The sequence below is a fragment of the Desmodus rotundus genome, chromosome 1 (genome assembly GCF_022682495.2).
Source record: "Desmodus rotundus isolate HL8 chromosome 1, HLdesRot8A.1, whole genome shotgun sequence".
NCBI classification, from domain to species: Eukaryota; Metazoa; Chordata; class Mammalia; order Chiroptera; family Phyllostomidae; genus Desmodus; species Desmodus rotundus.
The window spans coordinates 15,066,079-15,085,475 of record NC_071387.1 but is presented as its reverse complement, the minus strand read 5'-3'; the positions used below and the strand labels follow the sequence as shown (position 1 = coordinate 15,085,475).

At 44.9% G+C, this 19,397-nt stretch overlaps 1 protein-coding gene across 4 annotated transcripts in view; it reads right to left on the bottom strand.

The window, feature by feature from the left end:
• Positions 1-8,197: 8,197 nt before the first annotated feature.
• ASTN2 (astrotactin 2) overlaps positions 8,198-19,397 on the bottom strand; it is an 813,615-nt gene continuing 802,415 nt past the window's right edge. For 3 of the 4 annotated variants that reach the window (XM_053921242.2, XM_053921245.2, XM_024562418.4), the window contains one exon: positions 8,198-9,553. In XM_053921242.2, the coding sequence (XP_053777217.1) occupies positions 9,316-9,553 (238 nt within the window). In that variant the 3' untranslated portion in view covers positions 8,198-9,315. The remainder of the gene's footprint in view (positions 9,554-19,397) is intronic. The other variant, XM_053921243.2, reaches the window with a different exon arrangement.

The following is a 19,397-nucleotide window of genomic DNA, read 5'->3' as shown; positions in this document are numbered from 1 at the left end:
GGGTGAGAAGATCTTTCTCCCTGAAGTTAGGTTTTCCTGGAACTTATAGTGATGCCAAAGGAATGGGCAAGTGAAATCTTAAGAGAAAGCAAACCACAAGCACCTACTGTGTGCCAGGCTCTATGCCAGGCCCTTTCTTGTTTATTTATAATGTCTCCCTACAATGTCCCAGGGAAGTAGATGAATCTGGTGATTCCTGTTTTTCGGGTGGAAGAATTGAATTCCAGGTCTGTGAAGTTCCCATGTGTGGGGAAACTGGAATTTAAATCCAAGTTTGTCTGGCTCCGAAGACTGGTAATCATTCCTCAGAATTACTCTATCCCTTAATAGTTCTTTCTGTAGTTAATTTGTTCCTTGCCACATGGACCTGAGCTTCAACTTGGTTGACCCTCAATTTGTACTTCTCTGTTGATGGAAAGCTCACCACCTCACACACACACACACACACACACACACACACACACACACACACACACACACAAAACTTTTATATGAGGACAAAACTGGCCTCTCCACTCTATTCTCTTGAACCCCAACAAAGGAGTGCATTCCTTCAGCCATGTATATCTGGAGAGGAGATCAGGCCTTGGTATAGTCTCCATGTATGCTCACAAACTCTCTGTGATCTTGTTGGAAAGGTTCCTGGAAAACATCTAGATCTGTAGTTCTCACATATGACATGCATCAAAGTCACCTGGGAAACATGCAAGGAGACAGATTCCCAGGTTTTCCCAAGACACTGAAATCTCAGTGAGTGGGCTTAGAAATCTGTATTTCCCCCAAGCTCCCAAATCATTAGGATGTTTCAGTTCAAGTCTCCAAATTACATTTTATGGGAGATCAGGTTCCCAACAGAAGACATTTGCCCAAGGCCACACAGCTAATCGGTCATGTTTTTATTTTCCAATGAGGCAAGGCCAGCCTTGCTATTCCCCACAGACAGCCCCTCTGAAACACATGCCTCTTTCTTGTGCTGCCCCAGGAAGGCTGTTCGTTGACTGTGGAGTTGAATAGCCTGCAAGTGAGTGAAGAAACTACGTCATCCCTGATCATAAAACCTAGTGAACTGAAACCAGGCTGGTATTTGTACTACAGAACCACCTGGGGAGGCTGGCCTGACTTGGCACGGGCCTTGCTTCCTGAACAGAGGTAAGGCTTTCTTCTCTGCCCCTCCCTACCTGCCCAGACGTCAGGAGAGGGGATGGGCCTGAGGTTATTGAGAGGTCAGGAAAGCACTGGAGATAAAATCAGCAAATGCTCCACTATTGGTTCTGCCAGCCGCATGACCTCAGACAGGTTCTTTTTCCTTCTGGCCCTCAGCCTTCCTATGTCTAAAGTAGGAGCCCTGGCCTCGGCCACGGTTAGGAGAACAGAGCTGTAGCATCACTGTGTCTTGGAGTTAGAACCGTATCCCAGCTCCTGCAAATGGTGTGACTCCAGGCTCATCACCTAACCTCCTGGTGCCTCAGGACTTGTTCTGTCAAATGGAGTCTCAACCATAATGGGGTATGAGTGGCAACTAAATGAGATACTGCAAGTAGTGCACTTGGCAGAGACCACAGCCTTGGAAAGTGCAATTATTGCTCTTATTGTTATCAAAGTTTGTCATTCTAATCTGAATGCCAAGGCACTTGCCTCTCTGGCCAAGGGAAAGAGTGCTGAGGCCTTACCTTTGGGCACGTTTTTTCCAGTTCCTGTACCGGTGGTCTTTCACCTGGGGCCTCCATGGCAATCCTATACATGGACCTTCTGCAAAGGGGACTGTTCCGCAGATTAGAAGAAGGAAGCCCAAAGGCCTGTGCCGGAGACCCTGTGTAAACACTAATCCAGCCTCAGTTTCCCTTGTCTACTGATCACGAGCCCTGTCCTAGGAGACTCAAATAACATGGTTTTGAGCCTGTGTAGAGACACATCCGCACACACCTGGGATATGCTTTTCTGACCACCTGGGATATGCTTTGACCTGTCTTGGGCAGACATTAAACATGGCCCGACCCAGAAGTTTACATCTTAGGGGACAAGAGACACCTAAAGGGTTAATGAGAACTCAGTGGGCAAGGTACAAATGTCACAGAAGTATGGGAATTGTGAGAACCCAAAGCAGGAGCCCCCATCCTGAATTTGAGGGGTACGGTCAGAGCAGCTTTCCTGGAATACATAACAATTCTCTTCTGGGAGTTTGCTTTGTAAACCTCAATGTCCTCTATAAACTGATAGAATTGTGTACTTGCTCTGCTTCCAGTTGTGGGCCCTGAGGGCTTGAAAATCCTGGAATATTCAAGCTGAAGGATTTTTCGGTGACGTTCTTGTACAGCCAATATGTTTATGAAAAGACACTGAGAGTAACATGAGGCAGAATTTGGCCCAGGATCCCACAGCCTGTCAGGGCCAGAGCTGGGTCTGGAATCTGAATCTTAACTTCCCACTTGGGGGTCTCACTGGTCCCAGAACTAATAGCTTCTTGCCCAGCCTCATCTCTCCCTGACTCTGTCTCTGCCTCTCTCTCTCTTTCTCTAACAAACACACACACGTGCACACACATACTTGTCCATCAGAGCACACCTGTAGCCCCTCACCCTCCACTGCTGCCAACTCCTGTAAACCAGGGAAACAGATCAGCTTGGCTTCGGCTGTAACATGTACAAATACAGGCAGCAAAGTTTCCAAAGGGAGACAGACAGTGAGTGCCTTTCAGGGTCTGGCAGTTTTACGGGCAGAGGCCAATTAAAAAGCACACCCCCGCATAAAGCCTGTGGACTGGCTATGGCATTCCCTCCAGTCCCCTCATATGCTGCACTGATGGTGCACATGGGAAGGGCCACTCTTCTCAAGGGATCCTAGGCCTGCATGTACTTTCTGGGGATCCTCCCTCAGGGTCCCCTCGTTCTAGGCATCAAGCTCAATTTTACTGGATGAGCTAAGTTTATTATGACCTAAGTCCAATGAAAGGTTCCAAGAACAGAGAGAATCTTACCCAGTCCATGACCTTGTGTCGTTCATGGTCCTAACAGGACAATGATATTGAGTGAGAAGAATGCTAGAGGGAGGCAAGGAATCCTCACTACAAGACCCCAGAGGAAAGAGTTACTAACTTCTGAGAGCGACAAAAGGTCTCAGGGAGCCAGTGAACATTTCAGCTGAACCTGCCAGGCTGGAAGGGCAACTCCGGCAGAGGGAGCAGCACATGCCAAGGCTAAGAGGGAGGGTGTTCGAGGGCAGTCTTTGAGACTTTTCAGTGCACCTACAGAATAGGGTGTTGAGTACAAGAATAACAGCAACTAACACTTACTTGTTATGTGTCAGGCACTGTTGTAAGTATCTGACATGTCAACTCATTTCATTTTTGCTAAAACCTTTTGAGGGGTGCTACTATTTTCCCCAGTTGGCAGAAGAGAATACCAAGACATGGGGAGACCACTCGTCCAGCGCTCTTGGACCTTCAGCAACCAGTGGCTTGTACAGCCATGAGTGTGAGACTGGGGTTGTCTCTAAGGCAGTAGAGTTGGCCGGGGGTCCAGGCTCTGCTCCAGCTTTGCTCATATCTTAACCCTCTCTAGACTGGCCGAGTGGAGACATTCATTCTGCCTTTGTCAACTTCAAAGGGAGGTGGTGAAGACAAAAGGGAGAGAAGAGACAAATATTCCTTGTATATGAGTCACCATCTAATATAATCCCGCATGGCCATGGCACATGCATCTTCCCCATGTGGTGGAGGCATATGGAGAACCCAGGGCCCACAGAGGGTAAATGGCTTGCTCAAGGCCATCCAGCCACTCTGCTACAGAGGCAAGGCTAGACCCCAGAGCTCTTCACCGCAGGAGGCAACAGAGTATAGTAGTTAAAATTCTGAAGTCCTATGACACCTGGGTTGAAATTTTGTTTTGTTTTGTTTAAGCCTATACAGTATTTTTTTCATTTTTTAATTTTTTAAAAAATTTTATTGTTATTCAATTACAGTTGTCAGCATTTGCAATTTTGGTTCTGCCACTTCCTAGATGCCTGAGGCCAGGGAGTTTCTTAAACCATGTAGGGTTCAATTGCCTCATCTATAAAGTGGGAATGATAATTTATATATCACAGAGTTGTTTTGAGGAGTATAAAATATTACATATGTAAAGAATCTGGCATATGGTAAGCAATCAATCAATTAAATGATAATAGTAATGAGGTGAGGATGTGGTGATGATGATGGTGGTGGTGGTGGTGGTGACAATGATGATGATGATGGAGGAGGAGAAGGAGGAAACGGAAAATAAGAAAAGGGAGGAAATGAGGAGGAGGAAGAATCCACCACTCTTTCCATAAGTCTGGTATCTTACTCTTCCGTAAGATTCTACGCTGGCTTTACCCAGCCCATGACTGTGGTTCACATGCCTGCATTTGGAAGTCATAACATACCAATGCATAGTTACACACAGGTCCATGTGTGATTTTCACATTAAGTTAAAGGATATTTTTGGTTCTAATATGTTCCAGTTACTGTACTTGCATGATGTAAATCATGTCTCATGCATGCACTGTCCACTAAGCCATGTGATTTATCATCCACTTTATGCCCCAACTGGTTCTGCCTAGTCTAGCATTCAGACACCAGAGGGTAAAGGAAAGTTAGCAGGTCCTGTTGACTCAACCTCCTTGAAAACACTCAGATCCAGCCTCACCATTGCAATGGCTCTGGCTCAGGCATCATCTCCCTCTTAAATAATACTTATCTAGTATCCTATCCTATCTTATCCTATGCTATCCTATCCTATCCTATCCTATCCTGTCCTGTGTAGTCTCCATGCCACTGGCTCTCTCCCTTCTCCCCACTCTCCTACCTACAGCCAGCACAGTCTTTTCAAAGTGCTCTTCTGCCCATGTAACACTTCTGTGTTCAATTCAGTGTTTTTCAATGGCCAGTGTGGTCTGCCTCTGCTAACCTCTCCAAACACAGCCTCTACGTCTGAGCCCTCACCATCCTTCAGACCGATATGTTGGTCTCTCTACTCATAACGCCTTTTCCCTGCTCCACTAATTGAACATCCTTTGACTGTGAAGACTTTTCTAAAGCCTGCCTTCCAATGGCTGAGTTAATTGCACCCATCCTTTCTCATATAAATAAGTCATTGTAATAACTATTTATTGAGAACTTTTGTTTTCAAGCACCCAATGACTATATATATATATATATATATATATATATATATAATATTAACTTTATGTGTTACCTAATTTAATCTTTCCAATAGTCCTTTGAGGTAGTGCATTTATCCCCTTTGTAGGTGAAGAAAGTGAGGCCACAGGAGGATAAGTTAATGTCAGCGAACTTGAGCCTCCTTTTAGCAAGATCATGTTGAACTTGCCCCTTTCGCTAAAAATTGCACCGCTGATATTTAAACCCACATTGGCACGACTCCAGAATGTCTGCGTTTATCACACTGTATTTAGTTAGCTAAATTCAGGGAGTTCCTCAAGGAAAGGGTCTGGTTCCTCTTCATCTCAGTACACCAAACCCAGAAATTAGTGCTCAGATATAGGTTGAAGGTTAGAGGGACTTAGCTTTTGACTTAAGATGAAGAATGGGGCATTACATGCATTTGCCCAAGGAGGTGGTAAGCCTAGTGCTCACCAATTCAAAATGCTTAGTCTGCCCAAGTTTAGATCTCAGTGTCTCAACATCATTGCTTACTGTTGTAGCTATAGGATTGGGAACAGGTTATTCAACCTGCCTAAACCTTAGCTCCTTTCATTGTAAAATGGTAATCATAACAGCACATGACTGTTTAGTGCATGATTAAATGAGATGTGTGTGTAGAATTGTTGATCTGATGAGGATACCATATATGGTAGTTATCAGCATGTGTCTATGCAGTCCATTCTTTATCGTAAAGTCTACCCAAAGAAGACACTTTTTAACCATAGAGCATATGGAAGTCATCTAGGGGAGATTTCCTGTGCACCCCAACACACACTTCTGTGTGTTCATAACTTCTTGACTCAATGGTGGAGACCACATGAAAAGTCCCATCTCTGCCAGCACAGTGGGACATGAGCTCCCCTGGCATTTTCTGTGGCAGCACATGAATCCATGTGACCATGTAGAGGCCAGGGTGGGTGCTGGACCCAGCCGCCTCATTTACACTTCAGTGTTTTTTGTTTTACTTTTTCCAGTGAAACATCTTAACAAATATTGGTCTAACCTCCTTTCTTGTCGTGGCAAGGCAATTACACACATACACACACCTGTATAGTCAGGCTTCTGGAATCTCACTCTGCAGAGCCTTATGGTGGCTGGTAAGGGCAACAGGCTCCACAGTCCAGGAAACAAAGATTGAAACCAGAGAGGGACGTGGACAGAAGGACAGGCTGGGGACAGCCTGACTGCGGATATTCTCAGAGGCCAGCTAATTTGGCCAACTGAGCAGCTACCCAGAAGCCACAGCTGTCTGTGAGAGCCTCAAAGAAAACCACGGACTTCTCCTTGGGGTTCTTGCTATTGTGTCAAGTTCCACCATCATGGCCATTCCTCTGAGTTAAATTTTTTATACAAGTTACAAGTCATATACCCCAAGGCTGTTAAGTTATTAATTCTGTCTCTTAATCAGACTTCTGTAAACCTTTCCCAGGCAAAATTTCCTAGCCATCACCTCGAGATTCATAGCATTATGCCTATTGTCTCTCCTACGAGGAAAAAACTACTCTATATTGTGTTGGATGCACTAGAGTTACTCTCTTGCTCAGGCCTCACAAGAAACCCATCAGGTTGGACTACCACTGACCCCATTTTGTTGACAACAAAACTGAGGTTCAGACGTCAGCTTACTCACCCAAAGTAATAGCTGGTGAATGGCAGCAGTCAGATTCAGACTTAACCAGGTTCAGACCACAGCCCCAGCACATTGGGAAGTTTAATTTTCTGCAACAGTTGAGCTAAATTTTTCTTCAAGTTGGGTCAAGACAATGGAAAGCTACAGCAAGGAGGAGACTCAGCAAAGGCTCGGGACCTACGGTTTAAGAAAGGGCATATACAAGAGGAATTTAGAATAGGGTTTGCCTTGTGGCCTGTGTCTCCCCCAAATGTATATTTTGAAACCTAATGCCCAATATGATGGTACTTAGAGGTGGGGCCTGTGGGAGGGGATTAGGTTGTGGAGGTGGAGCCCTTGTGAATCGGATTAGGACCCTTAGAAAGGAAGCCTCAGAGTTCCCTTTGCCCTTTCACCAGGTGAGGATACAGGGAGAAGACTGCCACCTATGAAGTAAGAAGAGGGTGCTCACCAGACACCAAATCTGTTGACGCCTTGATCTTGGACTTCCCAACCTCCAGAACTATGAGAAACAAAATGGTTTAAAAGTCACCCAGTCTACGGTATTCTTTTATACCGTAACTGAAACATGCAATTAACAAAGACAGGCAAGGATGCGATGAATGGTAACTATTACTTTTGGGGGGAGGGGTAAGATGTTGGTAACTCTCTGAAAAGTCATCAACACTATGGGGAGAATTTACTCATCCGAACTCCACCTATGTACTTCCAGAAATGTAAATCCAATAATCACACAACTTGAAAGACCACCTTTGAGCTCAGAGTGTTGGAAGTTGAGCAGATCTCTGGGCACCTGAGTCATTTGGAACGGCCTCCTTCTGCTTTAGTTCTCCATGTGGATTAGAGTCCAGGGTCGGGGGTGGGGGGAGGGGTGTCAAAATAACCTCAGCATATAGATTTGAAGGAAGGGGACTGCTGATCTCATCAGCATTCATTAATATTGAGAAGTAGGCATATTTTTAACTACTTACATTTTACTGATATTCAGTATCTTTGTCTCTCTGAACCCCCGCAGTGCCCAACTCTTCTCTATGACAGAGGTCATCCTTGCATTGTAAAATGCCTCACCTACATCCCACTTCCTCTAGTCAGCCAGCTTCTCTGAGCTAATGTCAAGAGGTTAGACATCTATAATGCCCCTTTGTACTCCTTATCCTCCCAGGTAACACACTGGAAGCAGTTCAAATGTCATTTAAAAGACTTCAAAGGTGGACTGTCTCCACCATGACTACAGGATCCAAACTGTCATCACCTCTTGCCTAGAAAATGACAAGTCATCCTCTTTGGGGCTTTGTCCAGTCTAACCTCCACCCTATAGCAGGAAAGTTTTTCTTTCTTTTCTTTTCTTTTTTTTTTCATAAAGAGCAAATAGGCTATTTCACTCTTACAAACATTCTGTGGTGGTTCTCAGTTACTTCAAATACTGTCAAACTTTTTATTCAAGGCTTCTCAAGCCTCGCCTAACTCCTGGCCTTACCCCTTGCTACTTCCTACTTTAATCTCTATTCTCAATGAAAGTGCTTTCAACCCTCGAATAAGTTATGTTTTCTCCTCTCTCTGGGCTTTTGCTCATGGTGTTCCATCTGACTGGAAGCGAACCCCAGGCTTCTTCCCTCTGTCTGGATTTTTCCTCCCCATCCTTTGAGCACAGGTATCTCTTTTTCAACATCGCATTTCAGGACCCTCCAGTTTGTCTAATGACCCAACAGTGAGTTCAAAGAACCTCTGTTCTTCCCCTATCCCAGCCTGAAGTCACCAGATCACTTCTCTCTTTCCATTGGACTATAAGTTCCCTGAGAACAGGGAGCTTCTCTGTCTTTTGTTCCATGCCCATGCCTGGCATATAATATACAATCAACACGTATTTGTTGAGGGAATAAACAGAGGTCCCCCGTTGGTAAGAAATACTACCCAAGCAGGAAGAGAGACAATAGGAGTTTTTAATGCATGGGAAGTCCTGCAGGAACTCTGGGCAGACCCCCAGGTAGCAGGAAGAGGCAGGGGTCCTGCAAATTCAATACCATCTGGGAAAAAATGTTCTAAAGACCCAAGCTTCCTCACTGCAACAATCCGTGGGGCCTTCTTCCTGATGCTGAAGAGGTCCGATTGTCTCTCCACAGGTCTCCTCCTGGGGTCCATGGCTGGAAGGAAGCTGAGAGTGGCAGCAGGAAGGAAGAAAAGGAAAGGCCGCTTGGTCTCCACCTGAAAGTTCCCGCCTCAGAACTGACCACCATCCGTAAGAAAATGTTTTAAAAAGGAGAGAGACTTTGATAGAGTCAAATCATATCTTAGAAAAAAATAAAAGATAGAGCGAAATGGATAATTCCAGTGGTTGCAAAGTTCTCTGTCAGCTATCCACAAGAAAGTTTGCTTTGGCCTTGCTGGCAAGCCTCATTGCCAAGCACATCCTCAGCTGTTCCCAGCCCACCCAGGCCCCAGGATCCACGAGAGTACTGCTCCCCCTCCCACGGAGAGTCTCTGTGCTCATGGAGGGTGGCGCCCTCCCTCACCGGCCCTTGGACTCCCCATACGTGTTTCGGGCCATGGACACCATCTTCTCCTCGCATGTGATTTTGGTGTCCTTGAGGATGCTGTACCACACCATACCGGCAGGCCGGACCTCCTCACTGCGGCAGAAAAGGTAGGGCACGGTGTCCACCCGGCTCTGGATGTAGGCGCTTCGCAGGAGGTTGGAGCAGTGGCCGCTCACTCTCTCTAGCCGCCGTAGGATCAGGTGGGCCTTCCTGAAAGGGAGGAGGAGACAGTAGAAGAAGCCCAGATCAAGGGGCATAGAGCCTTTGAGGGTGGAATACAAACCAATAGGTAAATTACCGGTCATTGTCCCAACCATTTCCTCTCTCTTCCTGACATGAGTGTGGTATTTCAAACACTTATTCAAAAATTACCTTATCCTTTCCAACTGTGCAATGTCTAAAATATGAAAAAGAAGGATAACTTTTGATCTAGCATTTTTACTACTAAGAGAAGAGAGTCCTAGGAGGGATAACGTCATCAGCTTTGGGACTTTTACCCAGTAGAAATTGTTATAATAATAAACAACAACTATAATAACCAAAATGTATTGATATCATGTGCTAGAAATTAAGTACTTAACATGCATTTAAAATTTTTTATTTAATCTTTACAACAGCCCTGGATATATTTTTCTTTGCATTCACACTTAATAAGTGTGAAGCCCAAGGCTCAGAGAAACGACATTACTTGGCCAAGGTCAAACATCAAGGTGACCATTGGAGTTGGGTGTTTGAATCTAGGCCTTGAAAACCCACAAGTCCATCTCTAACTGTGCTTCCATGCTTCTCTAATTCCCTCACATTCTTTTCTCACAGTCAGAAAATTTGGGAATCTTACGTTAAAGCCTAGCATGTATGTCCCCAAATCAGAACTTCTCTGTATCTCATTTGTACCTTCTCTAAAACAGAGATGGTGGTCCCATCTTCTTAAATTGGCTGTGAGACTAACTACGAGAAACGCCCAAAGCCTGGCACAGAGTAAGCATCCAATAAATGGCAGCTACTGTTATAAAGAATAGTTACGATGATATCTCAAGATCAAGGTCACAGTGAACAGTAGTCTAAGCAAGAATCACTGCACTGTGGTGATCATCATTCATCCTTCATCTAGAGCCCTGCATCCAGCACCGAGCGAGGGTCCCCAAGGAGAGGTCATGGCTGCATAGAAAATTAAAGCTAGCAAGGATCTTCGAGATCACCTAGTCCGTGTTTACGAAAGGCAGGAATATTCTTTGTTGTGGAGGCTGTCTCATAGGAAGTTTAGCAGCATCCCTAGACCTCTGCCCACCAGATGCCAAGGGCACTCCCAGTTGAGAACCAGTGGCCCAGTCTGACTTGCTCTCATTAAAGATGTAGAAATAGGTTTAGAGAGAGAAAGAAATGTCCTTTTCCTTGGTCATACCACTCACGGTCAACGTGCCCGTCTCCTGTGGAATCCACTTTTCTTTACATCCTATCACCTTCTAGATGCTCGGGAATCCCAAGAGGCTAAATAACAGGCTCCCTCTTGCTGTCCTCTCTGTGCCCCTCTCAGACCCCAGGAGGTAGGACGTTTTATGACAACAGACCCCACAAATGGGGGACTGTGTCAGGCACCTGCACGGCGGCTGGAAAAGGGCCAGGCTTACGTGTGTACGTTTTTGTGGGCACAATTTACAAGGTGCCTTTCAAAAGTCCTCTTTGTATAGTTCACCACTTGGGTGGAACATTTCCTGAGGTGCCAAGAATTCATAGCTTCACAATCTCACTCAAGTGGCTGCGCTGCCCACGGTCCTCACTCCCTCTGGCAGGCACCTCTAGGGGAGCAGCCTGAGGAGTTCATTCCTCACTCCTCCTCACTGGAGTTCTTGCTCTGTTCCTTAATAGCTCTGCATCCTTGGGAAAACTCTCTTAACGCCTCTGAGCCTGTTCCTTCTTTGGAAAAATGGGGTTGTTGTGAAGTCCAAGGGGAAAAAGTCATTGGCTGCTCTTTTATTGAGCATTTATTATATGGCTGAGCTCCCCATCCAGTGGGGAAGACAGACAAATTGAAAGTCATAACACACGTGGCAAGAGCGATAATTTATGGAGGCACAGGATCTGTGGGAAAAGAGAAGACTGTACATAGGTAGGGCTAGGGATATCCAAGAAGACACCTCAGTAGGAGGGGAGTTTGCATTGAGTCTCATAAGAGGAATAGTCAGGTAATGATGAGGGCAAAGACATGACAGGAGGCATAGTTTGAGACATAGAGATGAGGGATTGCTTAGGAGTTCTGAGAACTTATGGCTGGAATCTGGAATGCTAGTGGGGACACAGTGGGAAACCAAAGAAGTGGAAGGTCCAGGCCTTTGAAGCTTAGAAACTGGGTGTATAAAGGAACGGTGCATCGTACGGGCCTAGAGCTGGCTGCTTGGGTTCTAATCCCAGTTTAGCCATTTAACTAGTTCTGTGATATTGGTGAAATTATTTAACCAGTTTTGCCTCAGTTTCCTTAGCCATACAATGTGAATAATAAGTGTATTTATCACCAAGGGTGGTTTACAAAATTTTTTTAAAAACCATGAATCAATCAATAATAAGCCCTCAATTAATGTCTATGATGATTGTCTCAGGGTCAGCAGGGAAGTTACTGAAGGGCGTCGAGCAGCAGAGTAACAGGCTCAGAGCTGCAGTGTTTAAAAACATTTCTGGCTGCCTCAAGGAGAATCAAACTGGGGGAGAGCCAGACTGGCAGCCAGAACAAGGTAGGGAACACATCAAGGCGTTGTTGTTCTTCGGGGTGCTGGTTTGCTTTTTCTCACTGTGCTTTTACAAAGCTCCTTAGTCTTTGTTTCCTCATTTATAAAAGGGAATGACATCTCCTACCTCGTAGAGTTACAGCGATGATTCAGTAATACGTGTAAAACTCTCAGGAAACTGTTTGGCACAAAGTAAGCCCCTCGTATGTGTTAGAAAATCTCACCACCATCATCACCACGTCTGCCACCACCAGCATTATTTGTATACTGGTTTAAGCCTTGAGCATCTTTGTAAGTCAGTGGTAAGAGACAGCCAGACAAAAATAGTAACAGCTTCTAACACAAGGGCAGAGTGCTGGGTTGAAGAACATGCTAGGTGTTATGAGAATATATAAAATGGGCACCTAATCATTAGTTTGGGAGCTCAGAGAAGTCTTCCTAAAGGGTGTAATATCTAAGCGAGGTCTTCAATGACTAAACATTTTTTTTCCAGGTAGATAGAGAGGCATAGGGGATAGCCCCTCCAGCGTTAGAGTATAGATAGAGCTCAAATGAAATATTTGGCTCTGAAGCCCCAGATTCAAACCTTTGCTCTACCACTTAGACATGCGGATCATGAGCAAGTTCTTCATTGCCACTAACTCGTAGTGACCACGTCAGGAAAGGGGGAATAATAACAGTATTTGGGGGAGGATAAGATAGCCTGGGTAATTTGGTTAGCTCTCACTAAATACTAGCCATGGTTCAGGGTAGCACCTGATAAGAGAAAGCACACAGGGGTCAGGGAGCATTAGCACAAGTCACTGCTCTTCATTGAGCCTCAGCTTCCTCATTTGTAAATTGGAATAGGGATGCTTCTCTTGTGGGGATGTTAGGCGGCAATGAAATGATTGCCATAGATAGGCATCTGGCACAGGAATGTATACATAATAGGCACTACACCAATGTCATTTTGCTTAACTGACCTCTGCTCTTTCTCCACCATACCCAATGCCACAGCACGTTGGTTTGCATTCAGGCCACAAAGACAGAAGAACCCAGAGGGTGAAGCCAAGGAGAGAAGGGTTGGAGGTGCTCAAAGGCTGGAGAGGAGGAGGGGGAGGGAGAGACCACAGGCGAGAGTTCTGGGCAATAAGCTTTGGGCAATAGAGATCCATAAAGGAAACGCCAAGCATGCTCCAAGCTTTCCCTGGAAGTTGAGGTCATGGGTCAGAGTGACCACTTTTCTCAAATACTGAAAATGATATCTTCCTCATTGCAGACAGAACTCAAGCCTTCTGGGATAGGAAGCAAGAGGTGAAGGAGGGCAACTGCACATTAATTTATTGGTTGTATCAGCTGGCAAGATTGATACAGGGCTGGCTTGGGAAAGAGTCAGGGGATGGGATCAGATGCCACTTCTACGGGAACTGTAGAACCTTTGAGCAACTATTCTATTCCCAGGACTATTACCCAATCTGCTGTTGACACAGTTATCACACAGAGACCTAATTTGTAAGGGGGCCTTGGAGTGGAGAGGAAAAGAAGAGACAGTAAGGAAACATTCCTGTTGGCCCCTCTCCCTTGAGTTGAGTTCAAATGTCTCTGTGTTAGCTGACCTCAAGCTTAATGAGAATTGAGGGCATTACGTGGCTGCTAAAACTTGGAACACAACCTCCAGAAGTGGAGAGGGCAGATTAAGGGAAGTAATGACTTCATTTAGGCTGCCCTGGTCATCTGGAGAACTCTGGTCACTTCTTGTAAGAGGGATATATGCAAATTGTAGCCAGACCATGATTCTGAAGGTTGTCTCAAAAGTAAGCCTTCTGAGGAAATGCTGAAAGTGAATGGAATGTGTCCACTGATAGGGGGATTTAGACAAATGGTTATGTTGTTACGGTAACTAAAGACGAGTAGTGGGAAAAATGACTTAGGGATGATAATGGCTACAGTTGATTAAGTACCTTCTATGTGCTAGAAACCCATGCAACATCATCTTCAACATCATTCTCATCACAATCCTAGAGTGTATACTCCCAGTCTTCAGATGGTAAAAGTGAGCCTCGGGCTGGTTAAATGATTTGACCAGGGTTAACATGGTGAGACAATAGGGTCTCAGATCTCTGCTGCAGGGCACCCAAATTTTACCCATGGAGCCATTTTAAAATCGACAGAAGGCAAATTTTGACACAATGTAATAAAAAGAACTTAAAACTTGGAGTCCTCTAAATATATAATGAATCCTTCCATATCTCCAGTGGGTTCCCCTCACTGGAGATGAGCAAATCCAATTACGTTTTAGAAAGGAGTTTATCTTAGTTTATTCAGGCTGCTATAACAAGACACTACAGGGGGGAGGGGGGCTGATAAAAAACAGAAACTTGTTCTTACAGTTCTGGAGGCTAGGAAGTCCAGGCTCACGGCACCTGCAGACACAGACTGGTTGGCGAGGGCTGGCTTCCCAGTACATTGATAGTACTTTCTCTCTGAGCCCTCACATGGTGGAAGGGGCAAAGTCTCTCTCTGAGGTCCCTTTTATGAGAGCACTAATCCCTTTCATGAGGGATTTACCCTTGTGACCTAATCACTTCCCAAAGGCCCCACTTCCTAATACCATCGAATTGGAGATTAGCCTTCAACATACAAATCTGGGGGAGACACAAACATTCAGACCATTGCAGAGCCTAATGGTAGTGGAAGTTGGAATAGATTGTTTGTTTGTTTTTAATCTATAACAAATTAGGAGCTTGATTCATAGGAAAATACCATCTGCTGAGCATCTGATGAGCAGTTCACAACAGACCCGGGGTGATTCAACTGCCAAAGAATTCAGTTCCTAAGCTGAGGGAACTGCATTCACTGAGGTCTATTCATGCATTGATGTCATGCTAAAAGGAAGGTCTTGCAGATCTTCCCAGAAACCGTAATTCATGTTTTCCCTTTGTTGCTGAAGCACTTTGTTTATTTTTCTATTGAGACTCGTGGTACATTCTCCCTTATTTGTGCATATATCATGGGGTGCAATATATCATAACGCAGGTTTGATATTGGAAGATGATGCTTTGCATTTGGGCTCTGACACTTATGAGCTGTGTAACACTGAACAATTCATTTAACTCCACTGATTATCTGTTGCTTAAACTTCAAAACTGATTGTTCAGGAGATGAAATGAGAGATTAAGTGCCTGGGCCCAGAATAGGTGCTCAACCTGTATTTCCCACTTGCTTCTTAGGCAGCATACAGTTCCCCAGGTGTCCAGATCCTGACTGTGCAAGAAAAATGCGTTAACAAGGGTGCATTGACTTGAACTGGGGGAATTTTCAGTCCTTAGCTTTCAAAACATAGCAGTTCTCTAGCCAGGGTTGAAAAAGGGAACTAAACGTCACAAGAGCATCATGTGGACCTAGGGAAATAATTAGGCAAGTGGGCAAAATGTTTATACGGATTAATTTAGGACAGCAAAGAAGATGCTGTCTTTAACAGAGATAAATTCATATAACTGCATGGCTAATGGGCCCCTCAAAAAGACAATATATTCACATCTGCATCTGTAGGAAAAGACTTTGACTTGTATTGTTAAGTGTAAACAGTCAGATAACAGACACAGAGGATATATTTGTTAAACACAGCACAGTTGATGGAGACGGAGTTGTGGTTATGTAGAGGTAGCCATATCCTTAAGCCTGTCTCGGTTTCCCTATTCATGTGCATGTCTGTGTCATATCCACACCTGTGTCTAAAAAAGTACGTGTACACTGTTAACGTTTTCATCTCCGGGTTGGGAGTGTGGGGTTCACAGGTGAAAAATTTTCACTTTACATTTTATATACATCTGTATCATTTGAATGTTACAGATTAAGCAAGAATTACTTTTAGAATAAAATACAATAAAGGTATCTCCACTTTGAAAATATGCTTCCATACATGTATATTTTGGTGTGATAGCTGGTGTGTAAGCTGGTGTGATAAATCGTGCAATCAAACCATGGTTTTATGGCTTCCCAGTAGTTCACTAGGCTTACTTTCTGAGTAAATCCACATCAAATTTAACCCCAGACCACACCCACTAAACAGAAAAGCAGGTATTTATTGCCCCTGAATATATATCCTCAACACCAGGTTTGAAATGTGATTTTTAAGGTGACTGGTGAAAATATCTACATTTGGCTTTGTCTCATCCTCATTCTGTCACAAGAAACCATGCGACCTTCCCAAGAATTCATTCCTAAATTGATGGTAGAATGACTTGGGTCTCAACTAACCTCAAACTATCTCATTTGGGGACTCATAGAGAAGTCAAGACAATAACCAATTTTGCTATATTATCAATGGGACTTTGATCTATGGGAAACCTGTTCAAAGTCACTGTATATGTTGTTTGTATTCATCTATTCTGAGATATCTTTGATTGTAATAGATGCTATTTCTGTCAAGAAAATAGAAAAATACATTGAATGATTGTGCACAATCCTCCTGACTTCAGAAATGTCAAAATATGCAGAAAAAAAAAAAAGTGCATCCGAGATTATAGGAATATGGCCTTGGAAGTCAGGTTTGCTCTTGTTCCCAAATATCCTAGAAATTCCAGGAGAAATAATCCAAAATATCGAAGGAAGGGGCTAATATAATCTTGGGCTAAAAGAGTGCACAGTGACATCGCAGACTTGATTGTTTTCACTTAAGGACACAGCAACTATGCTCATAGAATGTGCCAACTCCTCAGAGGTGAAAAGCTTCTTATCTGGCTACATTGAGAAAGATCCCAGGCTGACTCAAGCCTGTGATGATTTCTGTGATCTATTAGCAATGTCTGCCTTGGAAGCAAGTGGGGCTGAGGTCATAGTCTAGAGAGATCAATTCCACCAAAACAAAACTTCTTCAACTACTTATTCTCTTCTCCCTACTCTACCATTGCAGTCAAATCTGAGAGAATTGAGAGGTCCAAGGGTGGTCAAGGATATTCAGACTGGAGCAAATTCTGGTCCCTGGCCACCTATGAGCTCAGTTTTTCAAGTCTCTTAATAGGAACCGTATGGCTGGGACAGCTGCATGTCAGCATGTCATCTCTGAGCAGCTGTCTGAAGTAACCTGTGGTTGACACGGGAACCAGGCTCTGGAGGACATTGGCCTGATAGATTTATTAGGCACAGGTAAGAGATGCCCTTTTGTCATTAAAAAATTTTATGGGGGTATGTGACCGCAGTTCCAGGGGTGCTTGGTGATTATAGACCAAGAGAATCCTACCAGAGCTCATCCCATGCTATCAGCCTTCAGGATGCTCCTGGGAAACACTCTTATGACCCTAGTCAACCTAGGTCCCTGAGAAATAGGATATGCTGGGCTGGAGGGGAAAGGACACTCATGGTGCCTGTTCTCTGGCCTCCAGGACCTCCAGGACCTGCTGGTTTCTTGGCTTCCCAGCTTTTTCTCACTAGATGCTGAGCCTTGGAAAGGCAGAGGTTGTCTATTTCACTCCACTGCACAGAATCTGACACATAGTAAGCACACTAAATGAATCAATGAATCAATAAATTAACAAAGTGAGGTCTCTTCAAGTCTCTTATTATTTGCAAGAAAAAATGCATTTTTTGAAGGCTACTTTTGAGCTACAAAGACCTTAGAATTCATGGAATTCAGTTGTTTGCAGAAAATTAAGACATGAGGGTGTTATAGAGTGAACGAGTAGAAGTATTAAGAATATTCTAAGGAGATGTCATTCTAGCTTAGACCTGGGGTTCTGTGTAAGATTTATTTAGAAAATAAATTTTCCAGGGACAAAACAAAAATAGTAAGTACCACTGAACTAGCTCATCCTACTTTAATGGGCTCCTACTTCAGGAGACTGAGGGCCAGTGCGGGCCAGACTTCAAGACCGCACAGTGAGCTTAGGAGCAGTGCCCGGATGGGTGAGGATACACCTGCCTTGATTCCTGCTGACATGCCAGTGTGCAACGTTGGAGGAATGTCAGACCAAAGGAGGAGGGAGCTGTGTGACATTGGTGGCAGCTGGCAGACAGTGGCTGGTGACTGTGTGACCGGAGGTTAGCGAGTTATCGCAGTGCATTGCCAAGTGAGCTGCCCTGCCTCTGTGGGCAGCCAGGGGCCCTTCCCAGAAGACTTAGATCCTGGAGGGTCACGAAGGATCCCAGAAGGCTGTGAAGACAAGGTGAGGAGTGGGGCTCTGGTTTAGCTTCCACCCAAACTCCCTGTGCCCTTGGGACAACCCCATGCAGTGGACTGCCATCCCCTGTCCCCGGGCAAAATGGCAGCCCAGGTTCACACAGCAGCTTTCGCCTGTGCCTGCCCATCTGCCCTCTGTCAGCATTGATCTAAAGACCTTCTTTTCATATGAAAGGGAGAAAATTATAGTCCAGGACCCAACAGAACAGATAAGGCCCAACCCAGGAAGAGATCCCTTTTACCCCCCGACTGAGCTCTCATCTCTTCCCTTGAGGGCCTCAGATTCTTGGAAGGTTATTGCAGTTGTTGTGAGGACTCAGGGTGAGAGCTCAGGGCAGAACTAGGCTCCATTAAAAAAACCGTGTCATTCTCGGCAGCTCATGGAACCCCATGGGGCCTCTGATCCCTTATCATCTATGAAATGGGGATGATGCCCTACATTTCCCTGCTTAGAGGGTAAGAAAAGCTTTTTAAAGCACAACATGTTGCCCATTAAGTATTTTGGGGACTCATGCATTCTCTCCAACACCACTGATGCTATCCTGGCCTAGAGCAACCACACTGTGTCTCCCAGGCTGTTATCACAGCAGCCTCTAGGGCCTCACTGCCTCCCTCCTGTCTGGACTTCCCTAGTCCCTGCTTCCAAATGCAGGCTGAGGGATCTTCTCCCTTGAAGATCTAATAACATCACCACCCCCACCCCCACCATGAAAAACACTTGAAAAGCTTCCCGTTACCCCAGGGAGAGAATCCAAACTCTTTAACCCCACTTAGCTGGCATTCAGACTGGTCCCTGCTGGCCTCCCCCTTCTTCCCTTTTACTACTCCTGCTGTTGCACACATCGCTCCAACTATTGGGAAATTCATCCCATTCCTGCGCACACAGTATTTATCAAAGTGCAGAAGGAGCTCTCGTGGGGCGGGGAGAGGACTTGAGGTGGCACTCAAGGTGACTGTCGACCCCGGATTAAATGGCAGTGAATCACACTGGGAAGAGCAGCTGGAGTCCCTTTTTCACTCTCTTCCCCTCCTCCAGATTACTTTTAGAAAGTCCTGCTTTGGGACTGTGTCTTCAGTACTTCTCTAACACTTGCCAATCTCCTTCGTAAAGGGAGGGCCTTGGGTTCCTCTACGATAGAACAGCATTGTTTTTGGGTTTTTTCCACTGTATTGA